The 18,263-nt window shown below is 40.2% G+C and overlaps 3 protein-coding genes across 3 annotated transcripts; 2 read left to right on the forward strand and 1 right to left on the reverse strand.

Annotated features, from left to right (window-relative positions):
• The first annotated feature begins 6,393 nt into the window (after positions 1-6,393).
• Positions 6,394-7,634, forward strand: LOC102702079 (expansin-A6). The gene is made up of 2 exons (XM_015835278.2): positions 6,394-6,529; positions 6,625-7,634. The coding sequence occupies exons 1-2, from the start codon at positions 6,394-6,396 to the stop codon at positions 7,269-7,271; spliced, it is 783 nt and encodes a 260-aa protein (XP_015690764.2). The 3' UTR covers positions 7,272-7,634.
• A 628-nt stretch (positions 7,635-8,262) lies between these two features.
• On the forward strand, positions 8,263-11,283 carry LOC102702359 (macro domain-containing protein VPA0103). Its single transcript, XM_006649988.3, has 7 exons — positions 8,263-8,517; positions 9,750-9,798; positions 9,887-9,989; positions 10,088-10,183; positions 10,444-10,518; positions 10,622-10,691; positions 10,904-11,283. The coding sequence occupies exons 1-7, from the start codon at positions 8,263-8,265 to the stop codon at positions 10,985-10,987; spliced, it is 732 nt and encodes a 243-aa protein (XP_006650051.3). The 3' UTR covers positions 10,988-11,283.
• Positions 11,284-11,565: 282 nt separating this feature from the next.
• LOC102702640 (reticulon-like protein B16) lies at positions 11,566-13,741 on the reverse strand. Its single transcript, XM_006649989.3, has 5 exons — positions 13,494-13,741; positions 12,497-12,677; positions 12,250-12,391; positions 12,099-12,168; positions 11,566-11,984 (listed from the first exon to the last, which is right to left on the reverse strand). Exons 1-5 carry the CDS (start codon positions 13,615-13,617, stop codon positions 11,818-11,820), a joined length of 684 nt encoding a protein of 227 aa, XP_006650052.1. The 5' UTR covers positions 13,618-13,741; the 3' UTR covers positions 11,566-11,817.
• Between the last annotated feature and the right edge of the window lie 4,522 nt (positions 13,742-18,263).

Raw genomic sequence — 18,263 nt, forward strand, 5'->3', positions numbered from 1 at the left:
TTGAGCAAAGTTGAGAAAACACATCGGAGTGATAGTTGAACTTCCAGCCTTATTGTTTTGCTTTTAATAAGTATAAACAAAACCACCTATTATGGATTAAAAATAATTTATGGGTAAAACTATCATATATGTGTTCAGACTGACAAAATAAACTATAATGGCAAAACCCCTAACATCAGCTTTGTTATAAAATTTAAATTCAGTTTATAAACATAAATACAATGGCAAAGACGAGGGGTAAAGAGCAATTGCCCAAAGATATTCTACCATGGGGCCATTGTTGGCACTAGGGTGTCAAGGATGTTGCATACAATGTTTTCTCGAGGTTGCGGATAATGTTTTATTAATGTGTTCTTTTTTTACCTTGCAATATTGATTACAATGTCTTGATGTTGCAGCCGGTTTCTTGGATGCTGCACATATTGTGTTTTTATCCGTGTTGCAATTAGTAAACCTGATGTAATCTTCCTTCAGAGTTGTAATTGTAGTACAAAGAGAGAAGATCGTTGGAAACTGTTGGCGAACTTGCAATCATACATGCCCATATGATTGCAAGATGGCAATCGGCAATGCCATAGTCAGAAGAGTTATCATATTTTGGAAATAATTGTAGTGTGTTACTCTCATCTTACCCCTGTCCTAAGTAGCTAGATATACCATTTTTTTCGTGGCTCTATTGCGTCGCGTTGCCTGGCTAGCTAGCTCCCCAATCATCGGACTGAAACGAGCAGTGACTGCCGGCTACTTGTGTCACCCATGTGCACCCAACATGCACGGTTCATCACTGCAGCCACTGCAATTTACTCCTATATCTACACCGAGAAGAGGTGACAACTGTAACTGGGAGTATGTATGGTTCTCTTGTGAAAGATGTTACAATTGTTACTGGCTATTGTCTTCTTCCTACTAGAAATCAATGGACCGGATGATTCTTGTTGTTCTCTTGTGCAAACAAGAAAGAAGCTGAAATTTTTACTGGGTATTGTTCTCTTCTTATCAGAAATCAATGGATCGGTTGATTCTTATTTGTTCTACTGTGCAAACATGAAGAGACAGAAACTACAGTCCATCTCTTTTGGAATTTTCTGTGAAGGTCCCCCAATCCACGTGCTATGGAGCTGGTCATCAAAGAGGTGTACCTTATTATTACACGAACTTAAATAAGATCCAGTCGTCCAGGTAAAGATGGGAATAATTAACTTTTTGCTATCCTTATATTTGGTCATAATATATTTGTTACTAGACCTACATATCATATATACATGAAGCCTATATATCATAGACAACGAGTGACATATTTGGTATGAGCTAATTTTAAGAGTGACAAAAAGTTAAATGTCCCGATAAAGATGAGACAAGCGCCACGGAACCGGATCCTCTGCATTAGAGAAGCTAATGCAGAGGATGCCAGGGTGGCATTAGCTTAAATCCTGACCATTCATCTTCATCCAACCGTTGCAGCTAGATCTGGTATTTCTCTATTACCTTTGTTGTTCTACTGTTACCGTTATTAGAATAAACTAGTTTACTAGTCCTCCTTTTCTTATTAATCCTAATATTTGTATTTCGTTTGGTCCACCAAAAATCATGGTGCTATAGTTGTATTAAGTATTTTGTTTGGTTAACCAAAATATTTATAAGAGTTGGTTCTTTTTTAGCTTAAAAGTCATCAAATGATGTGTTTCGTGTGAAAACTTGTATGAATAAGTTGATTTAAAAAATTATTTCTTAATTTCTAATAATTATTACTCAATTAACCATGTGAATCATATTGTTTTTCTGTGTACGACTAATAAGCCAAAATAAACCGCTGAATGTGCCCCAAGTACATATGGTAATTTATATAGAAAAATAGTACTATATAACTCTAATATTGAGATATTAAGCACAAAATGCATCTTAAGAAGGAAGATAACAGCATAATCCTTAAGACCTTAGACCAAATGTGGGCTCCCATCATTTCACTTTTTATAAAAAGACAACCCTATTTTTATAAATAAAAAATAATTTACGTGAAAAACTTTATACATGTGTTCATAGCGACTCAAAGAAAATAAACCACGATGAAAAAAATATAACAAATTTAATTCTAAAATTAAGATATAGAATTTAAAGTTTGGTTTATAAGCGGTTGTAACATAATGTTTTGCCTTCACTAAACATTATGATGTACTTTGGTTTGTTATGTTTAACGATGTTGGTTTTTAAACATCCATTTGACCACTCATCATATTAAAAATAAAACTATTATAGAATTATCATTTATTTTGTTATTGTTTATTTTATCATTAAGAATTTTTTTTTTCATATTTGCAAAAATATGAATAAGATTGGATGGTCAAACACGTATCTAAAAATCAACGATATTAACCACAAAATGATCAGAGTATATTAATATATACCATGCATGAGTAGATTATATATTTGCTAGATCAAATTAAGCATAAGTTGGAGTTTACCGTTAGTAATTTTACATAAGAAGTTAAAATATCGATATCATGGAATGGTGATGTACTCTGATTGACAGCACAAGGAAGAGGAAACAAGCAATTAAGCTAAAAAAAAATACTAACCATTGGATGAAGATGGATGGATAGGATTGAAGCTAATGCCACCCTCTGCATTAAGATCCGGTTCCAAGCGCCACGGTTTGGCTTTGGCCTGAAACTTTGCAAACAGGGTGATGCAAACCTTTTCATTTATCCCTGTTTCTGGAAAAGAGAGCCATCTTCTCTCGTAAAGGATGTCTACTGTCTAGCTACAAACACAGCTGGTGTCGGTGAGAATAAGCAGCAGCGACATGGTGTATTCGTACTAACGTTACGGTATCGTAGTGTCTTCGATAATACACTATAAAATGTTTGAGTCTGATATTTATTAAATTATAACATATAGTATGAAAACAATTATAACTTGTAAATATGAAAAAAATATTCAAAGATATCGTCATAAATATCAATAATACCATAAAAAGTGCTAGAATGTTACGAAAAATATGTTAACGATAGTCAATTCACTACACGATGTTGTATGTCCGGAGATGCAAAGTGTTGGTATCCCACCACTAATACCCATGCGTCATTTGACATTCCAACGGTTACCATAAAGAGCCTTTCATTGGCTTGGATATGTTCTACCAATATAAATGATAAAGAGATTTTCAATATATATATATATATATATATATATATATATATATATATATATATATATATATATATATGATAAGGGTCAGTAATAATTTGATCAACAATTTTTTTGTCTTATAAGCTTAAACTCTTACAGATTCAAATAGACAATATATTTTTCATCGTATAAGAAAAGAAAAATTAAAATTGGTCATATTATATACTACCTCCGTTTCATATTGTAAGACTTTCTAGCCTTGCATAAATTCTTCAATTGATTAATGTATATAATTTATATATATGTCTAGATTCATTAGCAAACGAAGGGAGTACCATTCTTCCCCAGTCCAATACTTCTTTATACAGAATATTCTTGTGGCTCTTTCTGGTTAGGTCTATTTCTTTCTTTGATTTGGCCAATATCCAACTTGTTTGCCTTGACACACCCTTTACAGTGCAACAGAAAGTTGTCCATGTTTACATGCTCATGAATATCAATCCCGACATTTCAGATGGTTTGTCTCCGTGATTATTTATGGTCATTGCGAAACTTAGGTGTATTTGGAAATTTTTTCTCTTACATTGAAAGAAAGGGAAATATCATCCGAGTGAGATAATGGGATCCTGGATATAAACACTCTCTTGCATTCATGTTGTCCACCAACAATTTTAGCATAAGCTGCATTGTCTTGGAAAACTCTGCCTATTAACCTTGTTCCATTGCACCACTTATTGCGAGGGTCAAGATTGCGGAGAATCAATGGACAATTGATTTTAATCTATCAACCATGTATATTTATGTTTGATTTGCAAAGATCTTGACCTTTTTACCCCTTATGTGAAAAGGCTACCTAAATTCCACCCAGGTCCAGCCCTAGAGAAGGGTAAGTGGTGCGGTCGTTCTAGCCCCTAAATCGTAGGGCCTCTCACCCCATATTTTTTTAGGTCAACATGTACACTGTTTTCTATATAATATTACTTCTATATACAATTTATGATAATATATATATATAGTATATATATTTATTAATTATTATTATATAGTATGATGATGACTTATATGTTTAGTTTTGCACCAAGATCATAAAAGTTAGGACCAGTCCTAATTCCACTAAATGCTACTTAATGGTACGAATCATACATTTACCAAATTTTAGAACCGAATGCATGGCCTCCACCAAAACCGTCGGGTTGGAAGCGGCCTACATTTTTTCTCTCTAAAATAGATTATAACTAGGCCTCTATATCCAAATCCAAAATAGATATACACGGGAGCTGCATACATAAACAACTATGGATCAGTGTATCATATATAGACCTATTTGCATGCTCCATTCTAGCTCAACCAAACTATATTTCTACATCTGCGGATACTCAAACATATTGGCTGCATGCAGTACGTACGCATCGAGAGTTCACGACACAACATGTTCCACCATTAATCATCTATCCCGGTGTGGTCACACGCACACATCACACACACGCATGGACTCACACACACATCACCGGCTGCATGGCGTGCTGTGGCGTCTAGGTCCCAACCACACACCAATCGGGAGGCAAACGGATGCATGCATTGATCTAGATGGAAAGTGGCGGAGTTAGTTCTATTTGTCAGGGTCATACGGATCTGACCAAATTTCCATAATATTTATAGAACACTATTTTGATTCATAGTTTTCTATGCAACGTAACAAAGATGACCCTGACAATACTTTTGACTTGCTTCGATTGAAAATTTCGGACCGTTTAAGGAGAGGAGGAAGACGAAGCAGGATGCAAAGGGAGATGCATGGATCGTGCAGCTATCTAAAGCCATGGCTGTAGGACGAGCGTACGTGTGGGCGCGCGCGGTGGGGTCTTCCCCTCGATTCGCCCTGGGCCGCCGGAGCAGCCGCATGTGCCGACGACTCCCTGATCGGCGGCCGCCTTCGCTTTCACGGGGCCCACCTCTGCTACCTTTGGCCCCATAAGCAGTGGAACAGGGAAAACTGTTTTAAGCACACCGGTGGACACCCGAGTGCTTATATGTCATCGTAATAGTTATTAAAAATATAAAAAAAATTTAACAAGATAGATTAATATGATTTATATCACTCCACAAACATGCAATTTTAAATTCGACTTATTTAAGTTGTAGCAAAAAAAAGCAAAAATAAACTACTAGTATACACATATTCAAATTATTTTTGTAATTATTGTTACCACACGTAGAACTCGAATTTAAAGTTGCATGTTTGCGGAGTGATATAACTCATATTAATCTATCTTATTAAATTTTTTTCATATTTTTTTATAACTATTTAAATAACATGTAAACAATGGGGGACATCCACCCGTGTGCTAGAAAATTGTGTCCGAACAAACAGCCAAGAGTACAATACCAATCCCGTACTAGTCCGTAGTATTAGTTCTTGCGTGTCATCGAATTTGCACGTACGTAGACGTACGAAAGTTGGGTTTCATGTAAGCTCGTCGCGTGGAGTCGTTTTGGATGGTATAGTAGTCGACAAAAAAAACGAGGTGAATTGAAAGTTGAAACAAGTATAACGATGAAATATACCCCCAAAAGCTTGCTCTTTTCTGTGCTGGAAAGATCGTCTTTTCTACCAAACTAAAAGATCACCCTCTGTTTGAAGAATTGCAGGGGTGGTCGGTCCTGCAGACAAATTAGCCTTAACTGTTAGCTTGATCTGATAATTTGACTAGAAGAAAACCATAGTACTCACGGTATCTTAGCTTCATTGTGATAATTGCTTTCTCGAGACACACTCTTTTTGCTGGCTGTGGATCTAGTACCATTATGATAGATTCATTATCAGTCATTGGTTTTACTCTCAGGTAGATCTAAAGTGCTGCTAATAATATTATTATGACGTGAACATTGACTGTATTAATGTATTCACAATGAAATGACTAAAATGATATTTACAGAATTAATTAAATAAGCTGTCACCTACGATAAAAAGTAATTTAACAAACGAGTTGATAAAGAAATAGAAGAAAATCACGTCTGATATGAGATATTGTTTCTACGTAACACCCAAGACATGATGAGTAATAAGTAATATTAAATTTAAATATAAATTAATGATATTTGTATTTTAAGAGTAATATCTAAAACTAGTTTATGTGATATGAAAGATATAGAAATCAGTGTTTGCTTTAGGATAGGATCCGAAAACCAATGCGTTGATCGCCAGCCAAGCACGCTACAAATAGCTAAGCCAAGTCCCCGAGCTGCCAAACGACGCTACACTTGCCAATGGCGCCACCCCTACTGCTGCTCCTCGCTTCTCTCCTCGTCGTCGCCGCGCCGCGAGCGCTCGGGCTCGGGCTCGGCCAGTGGCAGCCCGGCCACGCGACGTTCTACGGCGGCGACGACGCCTCTGGCACGATGGGTACGCACGCACGCACACGTGCAATGGGCCGCGCTGGTTTAGCTAGGATCTTGCCACTCATGGCGGCGCCGCCGCGGCTGGCGATCTCGATGCAGGTGGCGCGTGCGGGTACGGGAACCTGTACAGCCAGGGGTACGGCACGAGCACGGCGGCGCTGAGCACCGCGCTGTTCAACAAGGGCCTGAGCTGCGGGTCGTGCTACGAGCTCCGGTGCGCGGGCGGCGACCGCCGGCTGTGCCTCCCCGGCGGCGCCACCGTCACGGTGACGGCCACCAACTTCTGCCCTCCCAACTACGCGCTCCCGGGGAGCGGCGGCGGCTGGTGCAACCCGCCGCTCCGCCACTTCGACCTCGCCGAGCCGGCGTTCCTCCGCATCGCGCGGTACCGCGCGGGGGTCGTCCCCGTCTCCTTCCGCCGCGTGGCGTGCGCCAGGAAGGGCGGCGTCCGGTTCACCGTCAACGGCCACGCCTACTTCAACCTGGTGCTGGTCACCAACGTCGGCGGCGCCGGCGACGTGCGCTCCCTCGCCGTGAAGGCGTCCGGGTCGCGCGGCCGCGGCCGCGGGGGACGGTGGCAGCCCATGTCCCGCAACTGGGGACAGAACTGGCAGAGCAACGGCTACCTCAACGGCCAGGCGCTCTCCTTCCGCGTCACCTCCGGCGACGGCCGCTCCCTCACCTGCGCCGACGTCGCGCCCGCCGGCTGGCGGTTCGGCCAGACCTTCGAGGGCAGGCAGTTCTGAACAAAAGAAGATCACTTTAGCCAACAGGACCATCTCATCCTTCTTCCATTCTCCATTAATGCTTATCTTTGAGCTTAATTACACACCAAATCGGTGCTTAGTGAGGTCTAGATGCTGAGGTTGCTGGCTGCTGCAAGAAGATGGCAAGGCATTGCACCCGCATGTCAGAGGCAATCTGCTTTCCTAGTTCAGAGATTTGTAGTACAGGGCATGTCACTGGCATTGGCATGAGCAATGAGCTGATTACTTAGGTCCAGGCTCCAGAGAGTGGCTGGCCATAGCGTGAGCCTGCCTCTCTGAAGAGTGAGCTGTCTGTACAAATGCAGTTGTTTGTTTGCTGCTCTTAATTTCCACCTCCTGAAATCTCCTTAATCCTTACCTCAAAAAAAAAAAGAAATCTCCTTAATTGTATTTTTGGAAATCAGTTTTCATAAACTTTTATTTTTTAAAAAAATTCTGATATAAACCCTTATTTTATTACATAAAGTACTTTTATGTTCAATGACATTTGGAACATCTGTTTATCTATAGATGGCACCGGTATTGTTACAGCTGTCATCACTAATACTTTTACAATAATTAGATGATGATAAATGAAAGTTTCATATTTATGTTTAGCATATAATAATCTTTGATGAGATGACATCTACTTCCGCCGTTACACAATATAAGTATTTTTAGACTTACCCAAATTTATATGAACGTTATTAAATATAGACATATATCAATCAGATAAATCTAGAGATGATTAAAAAAATATCATATAAATAGAGAGAATATTTAATTATTTATAAAATTTTTTATAAAAAACAAATGGTCAAAAGTTAAATATGAATAGTGTGTGGTGATAAATAAAAAGGAACGGAGGTAGTAAGAAATAAACTATGAGGAAGATCAGTTTCTAGATGGGCCTAACGGATGGCCCAACCCATCCAGCCCACTACTGGGCCTTAGCTAGTTCAGGAGACGACGATGAGACGCGCGACCCGAAATGTCGCGTGCGGCCGCTAGAATTCTCCTCACGCCGTCGCGGCTCTCACTCCCTCTCCCTCTCCTCCCGAAGGGGCGGCGGCGGCGGCGGCCACCGAGCAGCGGCGCGACGAGGGCATCGTCCGCCATGGCGGCGGCGGCGGGGCTAGGTGGCGGCGAGGCGTTCCGGCTGTCGGCGGGTGCGGGAGCGGGGGCGCTCAAGCTGCACAAGGGCGACATCACCCTCTGGTCCGTCGACGGCGCCACCGACGCCATCGTACGGTCGCCCTTCCTTCCTTTGCTGATTCGTTCACATCCTCGATGCTTGCTGATGTTTGCGTACGCGGGCAGGGGCTCGGTTCAGATCTGATGCTGCTCCTGTGGATTGGTGGGGCTAGTGTGTGTGCGCGCGCGCGGCGGGAGCAGCCTTTGTGGTTAGGTTCGAGGTTACTGTGCTAAGAGCCCCGTTGTGGTGAGCTGAAACTTGTCCGGGATATCAAATCTGCGCGCGATTTACAAGAATCGCGAGCAGGCATGATTCTTGAAGTCAGTGTGCCAATTCCGGAAATGAATTATGTGCGTTGCGAGTAATGGCTACTTTAGTTGTTGACAAAATTCTAGTTTTAGGACATCCACAATGTGTATCAAAAGTGGTTCTTATAGACTACTTTACCATTGTGGAAGGAGATATGAAATAAGATGAGCTACTTAGGGGGTGTTTGGATCCCCGGGGACTTTTTTAGTCACTGTCACATCGAATGTTTAGATACTAATTAGAAGTATTAAATATAGACTATTAATAAAACCCATCTCATACTCTGGACTATTTCGCGAGACGAATCTATTGAACCTAATTAATCCATGATTAGCGAATGTGATGCTACAGTAAATATTTGCTAATCGTGGATTAATTAAGCTTAAAAAAATTGTCTTATGAAATAGCATTTATTTATGCGATTAGTTTTATTATCAGTTTATATTTAATACTCCTAATTAACATTTATACATCCGATGTAACAAGTAACTACAAAAAAGTCCTTGAATCCAAACAACCACTTAGTTATATAGACTACCCATATGGATTAAAATATATTATCTTTCTCCCCTCTCTTCTCTTTTTTGAGAGAGCTATGAATATTAGATTTGATTTGTGAGTCCCACCTTATGTTCATGGTTATCTTTATACATTATGTAAATTGAAATAGCAAAAGACCACCTATATGGGTCCCAACTATATGGACCAAGTAGTAAATAAACATTGGTGATGCTCTATACCCATATGAAGTTGCGTCACCACTGATTATTCTGCTACCTGAATCCATGGTGTGCCAGTTGCGCCACAGGCTACAATATTCAGTATTCAAGATGTTGTTGTTGTCTTGTGTTTGACAAGTTTGACTTCATCTGATCTTCCGTTTTTGTAGAAAATACTTGCAAAATTGTTAAAGCAGTAATCCCTTAACTCCACGTGTGACGATGAAGGAGATGACAGTTGTTTATATTTCTCAGGTTAATGCTGCTAATGAACGAATGTTAGGAGGTGGAGGTGTTGATGGAGGTGATTGAATGTAGTAGAGATATTTTAAGTGCGTATAATTTATCTCATCATCTGTGGACTTTCTCATACAAGATTAAACTCCTTGCAGCTATACATCGAGCTGCTGGACCAGAACTTGTGGAGGCATGCCGTAAAGTTCCAGAGGTCAAACCTGGAGTTCGCTGCCCCACTGGAGAAGCTAGAATTACTCCGTTAGTGTCTCTCCCTGAATCAGTGCGATAGCATCAGAATGCCCTCTTCTGAACACCACATATCTCTATATCTTTACCTGTATGTTGAATGTGAACAGAGCTTTCAAGCTTCCTGTTTCCCGTGTCATACACACTGTTGGGCCCATATATGACATGGACAGACAGCCTGAGGTCTCCTTAAAGAATGCCTACGCGTAAGTCATCCTGTTTAGTTGTAAATACTATATACTCTTTCTGTTTCATATTGTAAGACATTAGCTATGGCTAGATTTATCTATCGATCAATGTGTATTTATTGTATATATGCTTAGATTCATTAGCATCCATATGAATCTATGCAATACTACAGAGTCTTACGATATGAAACGGAGGTAGTACTATATACCGTTTCAAGAAAATTTGTGCTACCTGCAAAATCAGTGAGATAACTGCTCTGATCCGATGGCTACTGCAGGAATAGCTTGAAGCTTGCTAAAGAGAGTGGCATTCAATACATTGCATTCCCTGCAATTTCTTGTGGTGTTTTTCGGTATGTGTCATTGGCATCTTTCTTTGACTTACCTAGTCATTGTGTATCTAAGTCATATGAACCATCTGATCTGTCAATATCTTTGTTACTTAATTCAATGCAGTTATCCTCCAAAGGAAGCATCACAAATTGCTGTTTCAACTGCACAACAATTTTCAAATGATATTAAAGAGGTTAGCAGTGGTCCTGCTTTCTAAGTCATCACTTTTCAGTTTGAAGTTGCTGCGGTTTTGAATTTGTAATCAAGTGCAACATCTTTTGGTTTTACCTAGGAGGATTATTTGTGAAATATGAAAGAAGTTTTCAATTTTCATCTTGCTAGTTTTTCATGTTATTACCTGAGTTAAACGTTTGAATCACTGGTTGGTGTATGTTTTCCCTGCAGGTGCACTTTGTTCTGTTTTCAGATGAGCTCTATGATATCTGGCGTGAGACTGCCAAGGAACTGCTGTTACAATTTGAGAAATGAATGGTCATGGAGTTTGCTGCCTAATGTAACTCTAAGCGCTGTAGTTGAGTACTACAGTCGGTGGACCATGATAAAGCCTGACGATGTATGACAATATGAGTTGCTCAAGCAGTGAATGGATATGCCTTGAACGGCGTATTTTACAGAATAAAGATTTCATCCCGGAATTAAGCTAATTAATATGCTTCTACTCCAAAACCAATAACCGTGTCTTATGTCTGTTACAGTGTTGCATTTAACCTGGGTAGTGTTTTAAACTGTTGAGATATTCAGAAAAAGAAAGAAAGACATTGTAACATCACATGTCGTCGCTGCACAAACTCCTGGAACGTAGGAAGTATTCTGTTTTGGATAATGACATGATCTTCTAAATCTATCTTTAATTGTGATTTTCTATTAATATATAAAATAAATATTTACTTTTTATTAAAATACTCTGTGACTCAATTATATATGTTGTTAATAATTATTAATAATTAAATATTTAAAATTTATTAATAATTAAAGTTTTAAAAGTTTGACTACACTCTTGCCTAAAACGATAAGAATTATAGAACCAAGTATGAATAAGTCAGCGGCGTATGGCAATTGACACCAAACTTCGTTTCACTTCATAACACTGGGTACTTTTGTACAGCTTTGTATCCAGTTTGTTGAAAAAATGAATCCAAAGCATTAGTACAAGCAAATCATTTTGCATTTTGAACCTTATTGCTAAGGAGTCAAAATAGTTCTAGCACATTGCAGTGACGTCTAAATCGTACTCCGGCTTTTGCCCTAAATTCCTACTTCGCATGGTCTACGACGTAGAAATAGAAGTGTAAAGCAAATCAATCCTCTTTATCTCTGATAAAGCTTCTTGGTATCCTGCTCATCACATTTTCGTCGACAATCTTGTAATGCCTCGATAGATTCCTGTGGACCATCCCAGCATATCTGTCAACTTTCTCCTGGTTCTTATTGTATAATGCAGGAATTGTGACCAAAGCAATGGTTCCTGTTGCGAAAGTAGCATGAACTTCAGATAGATAAATGAAACATTGATATTGTACGGTTCTAATGCCTTGAGGCTCTAAGTGAATTTGGAATACGTCATGCACACAGAACATACCGATGTAACCAAGAGTAGCAGAAGAGCAGAAATTGCCAATAACAGATAACAGCCATAGTAGCAACACAACCTGTCAAGAATTTCCCTTATCAGAATCCACATGAATTTCATATAATTATCAGAGAGAAATACTGAAAATTAATTAGCTAACCTGGAAAAAGAGTCGGAAGTCCTTGCCAAGAGTAATGTCATGTGCAATCATCAGCATGTTGTTTACTTTAACACGGAATGAAGATGCAGCGTTGCTAACCATTTCCTCTGATAAAACTAACTCGGGTAGTGGCCTAGGTTGCCTACAAATAATTAACGGGAGATAAAAACCACAGATACGCACCACTCATCCATTTTGATAACATGAAAGGAAGGATGCCATCTAAGGACGGATGTAGACCACCTACCTATTTAGCAATCCAGCTATTTTAATCCGTATGAACTGCACAACTATCAAAATGAGCAGTACATCAGAGCAAACTGTCAAGAAGGGAAGTCCAGACTTCTCAAACAACCACCATGCCATAGTAGCACCAAATATAACACCAATCGTAACACGTCCACGCTTCCATAAGATGATATCAGCAGCTGTAAGATAGGAATAACATCATGAAGCATGAATAAGGCAAGTTGATGGCCGGCAAGATATAAAAGGTATAAAGGGTATCATTTTGCGGGATTTCTTATAAAGATGGCCCATGCAAATGATATTTCATCTAAAAGATATAAAAGGTACGAAAACCATAACACAGGTTCACATAACAAAGAAATCATATTACATTGTGCATAGTTCCATTCAAGTTAATTAGATTAGTTACATGCACAAGATATACAGAAGACATGGTTAAATTGTTTGTCAGCATTCAGCAATAAGTATCATAGTAACTTAATTTGCAGTCCCCATAGGATGCCAAACCCAATGCTTCAACCAGTTATCTAGAACTAACACATTGGAGCAACGAAGTATCAAATGTGCAATCTAATAGGGTTAGTATCGCATAAATTCCTACTTGTAAATCCGATTGAGTTTCTCAAAGCAAACTAGACTTGCAACCAAGATGTTCAGAAACACATCATTCACACCTAAACATGAAAAAATCAGCTCCGATATCATAACACACAACCGAACCCCCCCACAACCCCGAAAACATCTTTGCTTGGACAAGTTTCTTCTAGTTTCTGCGACCCAGGAAAACTAAAGTAAGCACCCTGCTAAATCCAGCTGCTACTACTGCAGCAAATACAGAAATGGTAGCCGACTTCTTGAGGGAGCTGAACGACCTGACGTATCCCACTCCCCAACAAGCCTGTAATCCAATCCCCGCCTCCAATCATACGGCTCTACGCAACAGGCTGCAGAATTTTAGCGCGAACGGAGCCGGGAGTTCGGGTAGAGGAATAGACCTTTCCCGCCGCCAGCGATGCGGTGGACGGAGAGTCTTGACCCGGTGCCGGAGGTGGAGGGGTCGGCGGTGGAGCTCTCGATCCCGCCGTTCGCGGGCACCGTCAAGCCGGCGCCGGCCTCCATGGTTTCGCGGCGGGGTCGCGGCGGGGAGGCCAGGAGATTCCCACGAGGAGAGCCGGCCGGCGAAAGGAGGAGGAGGAATGAAGGAGGCGGTTTCTTCGTGAACGGGGTACGGCGGTAGGGAGGACCGAAAGGGAAAGGTCAGCTGAAGGGCGCTGCCATTTTTCAACTTTAATTTCACGGAACTAAAGAGGGACTCGAGCAAATTTCACGGAAACTCGGGCCTGTTTCGTTCCTAAAAATTTTTTTTCAAAAATATCACATCAAATTTTTGGTAGATGAAACGAAAAACTAATTACATAATTACGTGAGAAATTACGAGACGAATCTTTTGAGCCTAATTAGTCTATAATTAGCCATAATTGCTACAGTAACCAACATGCGCTAATGACGGATTAATTAGACTCAAAAGATTTATCTCGCGGTTTCTAGGCGAGCCGTGAAATTCGTTTTTCAATTCATGTCCAAAAACTCATTCCGACATCCAGTCAAATTCTGATGTGACACCCAAAAAATTTTCATTTCCCCAACTAAACACCCCCTCAGGTTCGGTCGGTGGCATGTGGCGTAAAATTCCAGATTTTACCTTCGAGAAATGTACTCCCTCCGTTACATTTCATGCTACAAGACCTTTTAGATTTATCTGTATTTATTCATGTCTTAATATATAAGTTTTATATATGTATCTAGATTTATTAGCACACATGGATCTAGAGAAGAACATAAAGTCTCATAATGTGAAATGAATTGTTTGTTTTAGTTCAAAATTGTATACTAGCTCGGTTTCATAATATAAACATTTTCAAGTTATTTACCAAGTACTAAGCTTGATGAAAATATTTTTCTTGTAGTTACTTTAGTTATCAAAATTTGAATTTTAAATTACTTATGTCCTCTTTTTAAACAATGAATTCGTTTCAGAATCATTGAAAAAAAGATACTTGTTGTTTGTGCTATATATATTATTGTCAGATTAAAGTGATAATTTGGACAAGGTGTGATCCAATGTTTTCATTTTAAATCATTTTAGTACCAATTGATTTGATTTGGACTAGCGGCCCCAGGTAAGCGAGAAAGAAATAAAGGTGATGTGATAGAAGAAACGGTTGGCAATCTTCATCTTTTGTTCCTGTTATGGGTGTTGCCAAACTGCTGCCTACTAAGAGTGTCAGAGTAGAAGTATAGGTTCAACTCAAGGACACCATAGGTGGATGCCTCGACATGTATTAGGTCGCCAGATTGTCAATGGACCATTGTTTGCTCACCATAGTCCCTAACTTCCATGTTCTCAATGCATGACAAGAATTTGAGCTTAGGAGCTTAAGTATGAGATGATGCAAGAGGGGCTCGAGCTTAGGGGCTCATTGATGACCTTATGCGGTCAAGCCCAATGTTGATCACCCCGATTTGAAAGAGTAGGAGTAAGGTTGCTCCAACAAACCGGCTCGCTTGTGAACGAGTAGGATGAGAGATAATGGTGGCGTTGGTCGGGTGATGTGGAGGAAAGCAGAAGCATGGAAGCATCCAAAATGGCCATCAAATTTGATTCGTCTATGTCCGGTCACCTTCAACTACAACTGCAAGCCCAATCTTATTTGCCTGGTTGCCCACAAAATCGATCAACTCATTCACCTCGGACGCCCAAGAGCTCACCGTCCGTCTTTGGACCCAATTCTATCAATGGTCTTTATTGGTGTTGGTCCTTTGCTCAAGCTCAACCATCACTTGTTCTATGTTCAAGTGTGACATATGCACGTGCTTTGCATTAGCTGATGTTGCCATTGACCTACTGCTATTTTGCTCGAAATACGCTTATGATCTTGCTCATGTTCCACTATAGCCAACACCAACCCCTTGTTTGAGCTTAACCTCCACCTTTGACATGGCACTAGCACACCATCGCCACCCTAGGGATAGGCTTGACTGTTGTCAAATTGGAGGGCAACACTTTGAGAGATGGAGAGAAGCGGTAGCCCAAAGTACAATAAAACTCATATCATCCAGAACAACAGTAAAAAACAATTTTAAGAGGTGGTTTAAAGTCAAACTTTAATAATAATAGAAATAATAGATAACCCAACATGTAACTTACTCTCACATTTATAATTAGTAGTCCCATGATTCGTCTGCTACCAGCCTCCAAGCTCCAGACATAAGCCTATTGTATGATTAAGTGAGCATGCTATAGAGTTGCAAGTGCAAACAGTATGGAATCAAGTTAGTGACTAGGAAAAGAGGGTTTTGTCGCTTGGGATGCCTCTTTGTGCCTAGGGCCACTAGAGTTTTTTCTTTTATGGATTAGATAAAAAAAGATGCATAAACCAAAACCGTATGTATATTGCTTCATTCCTTAAGCATGATTACACTTATACGTGGTAAGTTTGTTTTTACCTACACCAACCATGTTTAGATATTCACGTGTGGTTCCATTGTCAGGACGAGAGGAAAAATTATAGCAATGTAGATGGACAAAAAATTATGTACAACCAATTCGTTGAGATTTAAATCAATTAATAGGGAACCTTTGTTCTAATTCTAAGTATCATTGTTAATTATTAGGCACACATTACTATTACTATTACAATACAAGAAACTAACTACACATATGTTGCATAAAATTATAATAGAGAATTTTTATCTACTATCTAGTTGCTAAGGTGTTATAGCAACAATCAATTGATCTCTTCCTAAATATCAACAACTTTTTCTACAACTATATTGTTCTCGCAATAGCTATAGTGTACTATGCCTCTCATCTAATCCTCGTTGTAACGCTTCCCTACATGTGTTGTCCGATAACTCTTTTTCCACCTATACGTTGGAGCGAGCTCCTCTGACTTAAGTCAGAGTGGCTGACATATGGGTCCATGGGTGGTGGGGCCCACAGTCAGCCACCCATGTCCCTCTGACTTAAGTCAGAGGAGCTACATCCCCTACACGTTACCTCACATCGCCTCATAATTGTCATGCCTATACCAACAAGATCCACCAAGTCACTCCCTACTCTTTTTTGTTGTTGCCACCATCACACCGCTGTCATGCCTCATCATCAATCCAGATATGATTCTCCTGTCCTTCCTTAGCTCCTCTATCTCTAGGACTTCTCTAACGCCATCCTAATGACATGTCTTCCAATGCCCCACCCCAACCAACCAAGCTTAATTTCCTCCTCTGTCCATGTGGCTCCTACAACACAATCATCCACTCATCTCCACCGCCCAACGCTACTTACAAATGTCTAATAATATATTTACTAATTGAGTAACATCTATTATTTTTCATTTAATAGTTTACATGGACACAGTTATAAACCACGGAGATGAGCCATGACTAGAGCTTGGTGTTATAGACAGAACGAGACAAAATTTTTAATAGCATTTAGGATTAATCAGTACTATCTGGCAAATAAGGAAGAATTTTGTAGCTTCATGTAGTAAATATGGATTGTTTTTATTGGTATTGTAATATTTGAATTAACTGCAGCCATTCCATATAACCACATGCAAAAATGTTACACTTTATTGGCCAAATTGACATGGAAAAAAAATGCCCAATCCTTTGTTGTGCTTGGGGATGCATGCCGAAACAGCTTCCCTTTTTTATTGGAAGGAGCAGTCCGTATGTTTGTTGACAATCCGTAGTATCTAGCCCGTCTAGTACTATGTCATTATAACATACTCTCGTATTACTTGTCCATACCGGCATGATTCATTAACGAATTTCAAGGGGATAACGACATACAAAATCTGGCCTTTTTTTTAGACCGGTGGGTAGAGCTTCCCCGCCTAAATATTTCGTTACTGCAGACCTGGCCATGATGGCTAATTACCCGTATATCTTTTACTACCGTAAAAACCTATAGCGGTGGCAGTGATCCCATTGCATTTTTATAATTTACCTCCTTAACTTCGTAATATTAAAAATCAATCAAATCTGAAAGGATATCCACATAAAATTAAATTGATATAGATATTTACTATATAAAAAAGATGGTCACATATTTTATGAAAAATATTTTTTTATTTATTTTAGGAATAACAAAATATGTTTTTATCCTTTACGAAGCATGTTATAGGATGAAATTTATATGACATATTTTGATTTGGTGTAGGAATAGACGAGTGATTCCGACGTTGAAGGCACGAACGATTTGGTGTAGGAACAATCAAACACAGATCTACATGGAGGATGGCTGCCATTGTACGTACTCAGGTTCTACATATATTTTCTGGATAGGGTTCTTCTACTACAATTATTTAGGACTGCGGTGCAGAAATCTACTCATAATACGGGAGCAGAGCATGTAGCCATGTACCCTGCAATCGACGCGTTCCACGCCGGCACCGGCCACCATACGCCCATATCCGCTCTCATCAGCATGCTCCGCCGCCGCCGGCCCATGCACCGGCCTCTCTTCTCTCGCGTGCACTCGGTCGGCTGCGGCCCAACCACCTCCTGCCACCGCGCCTCTGCTGGCGGCAGCGTCGCGCGGCCCCGCCGCGTGGATCGCACGCACGACGGTTACACATATCGATCGCGCCAGAAGATCGAAACCGCGCCGCTCGCGTGAACCTCCCCACGCCGCGGCGCTGCGAGCGGATCGATCGAGGACGGCCCTGACGCTGACGCTGCCCTCGCTTTCTTCCGCC

This window comes from Oryza brachyantha, chromosome 3 (assembly GCF_000231095.2).
Source record: "Oryza brachyantha chromosome 3, ObraRS2, whole genome shotgun sequence".
NCBI lineage: Eukaryota > Viridiplantae > Streptophyta > Magnoliopsida > Poales > Poaceae > Oryza > Oryza brachyantha.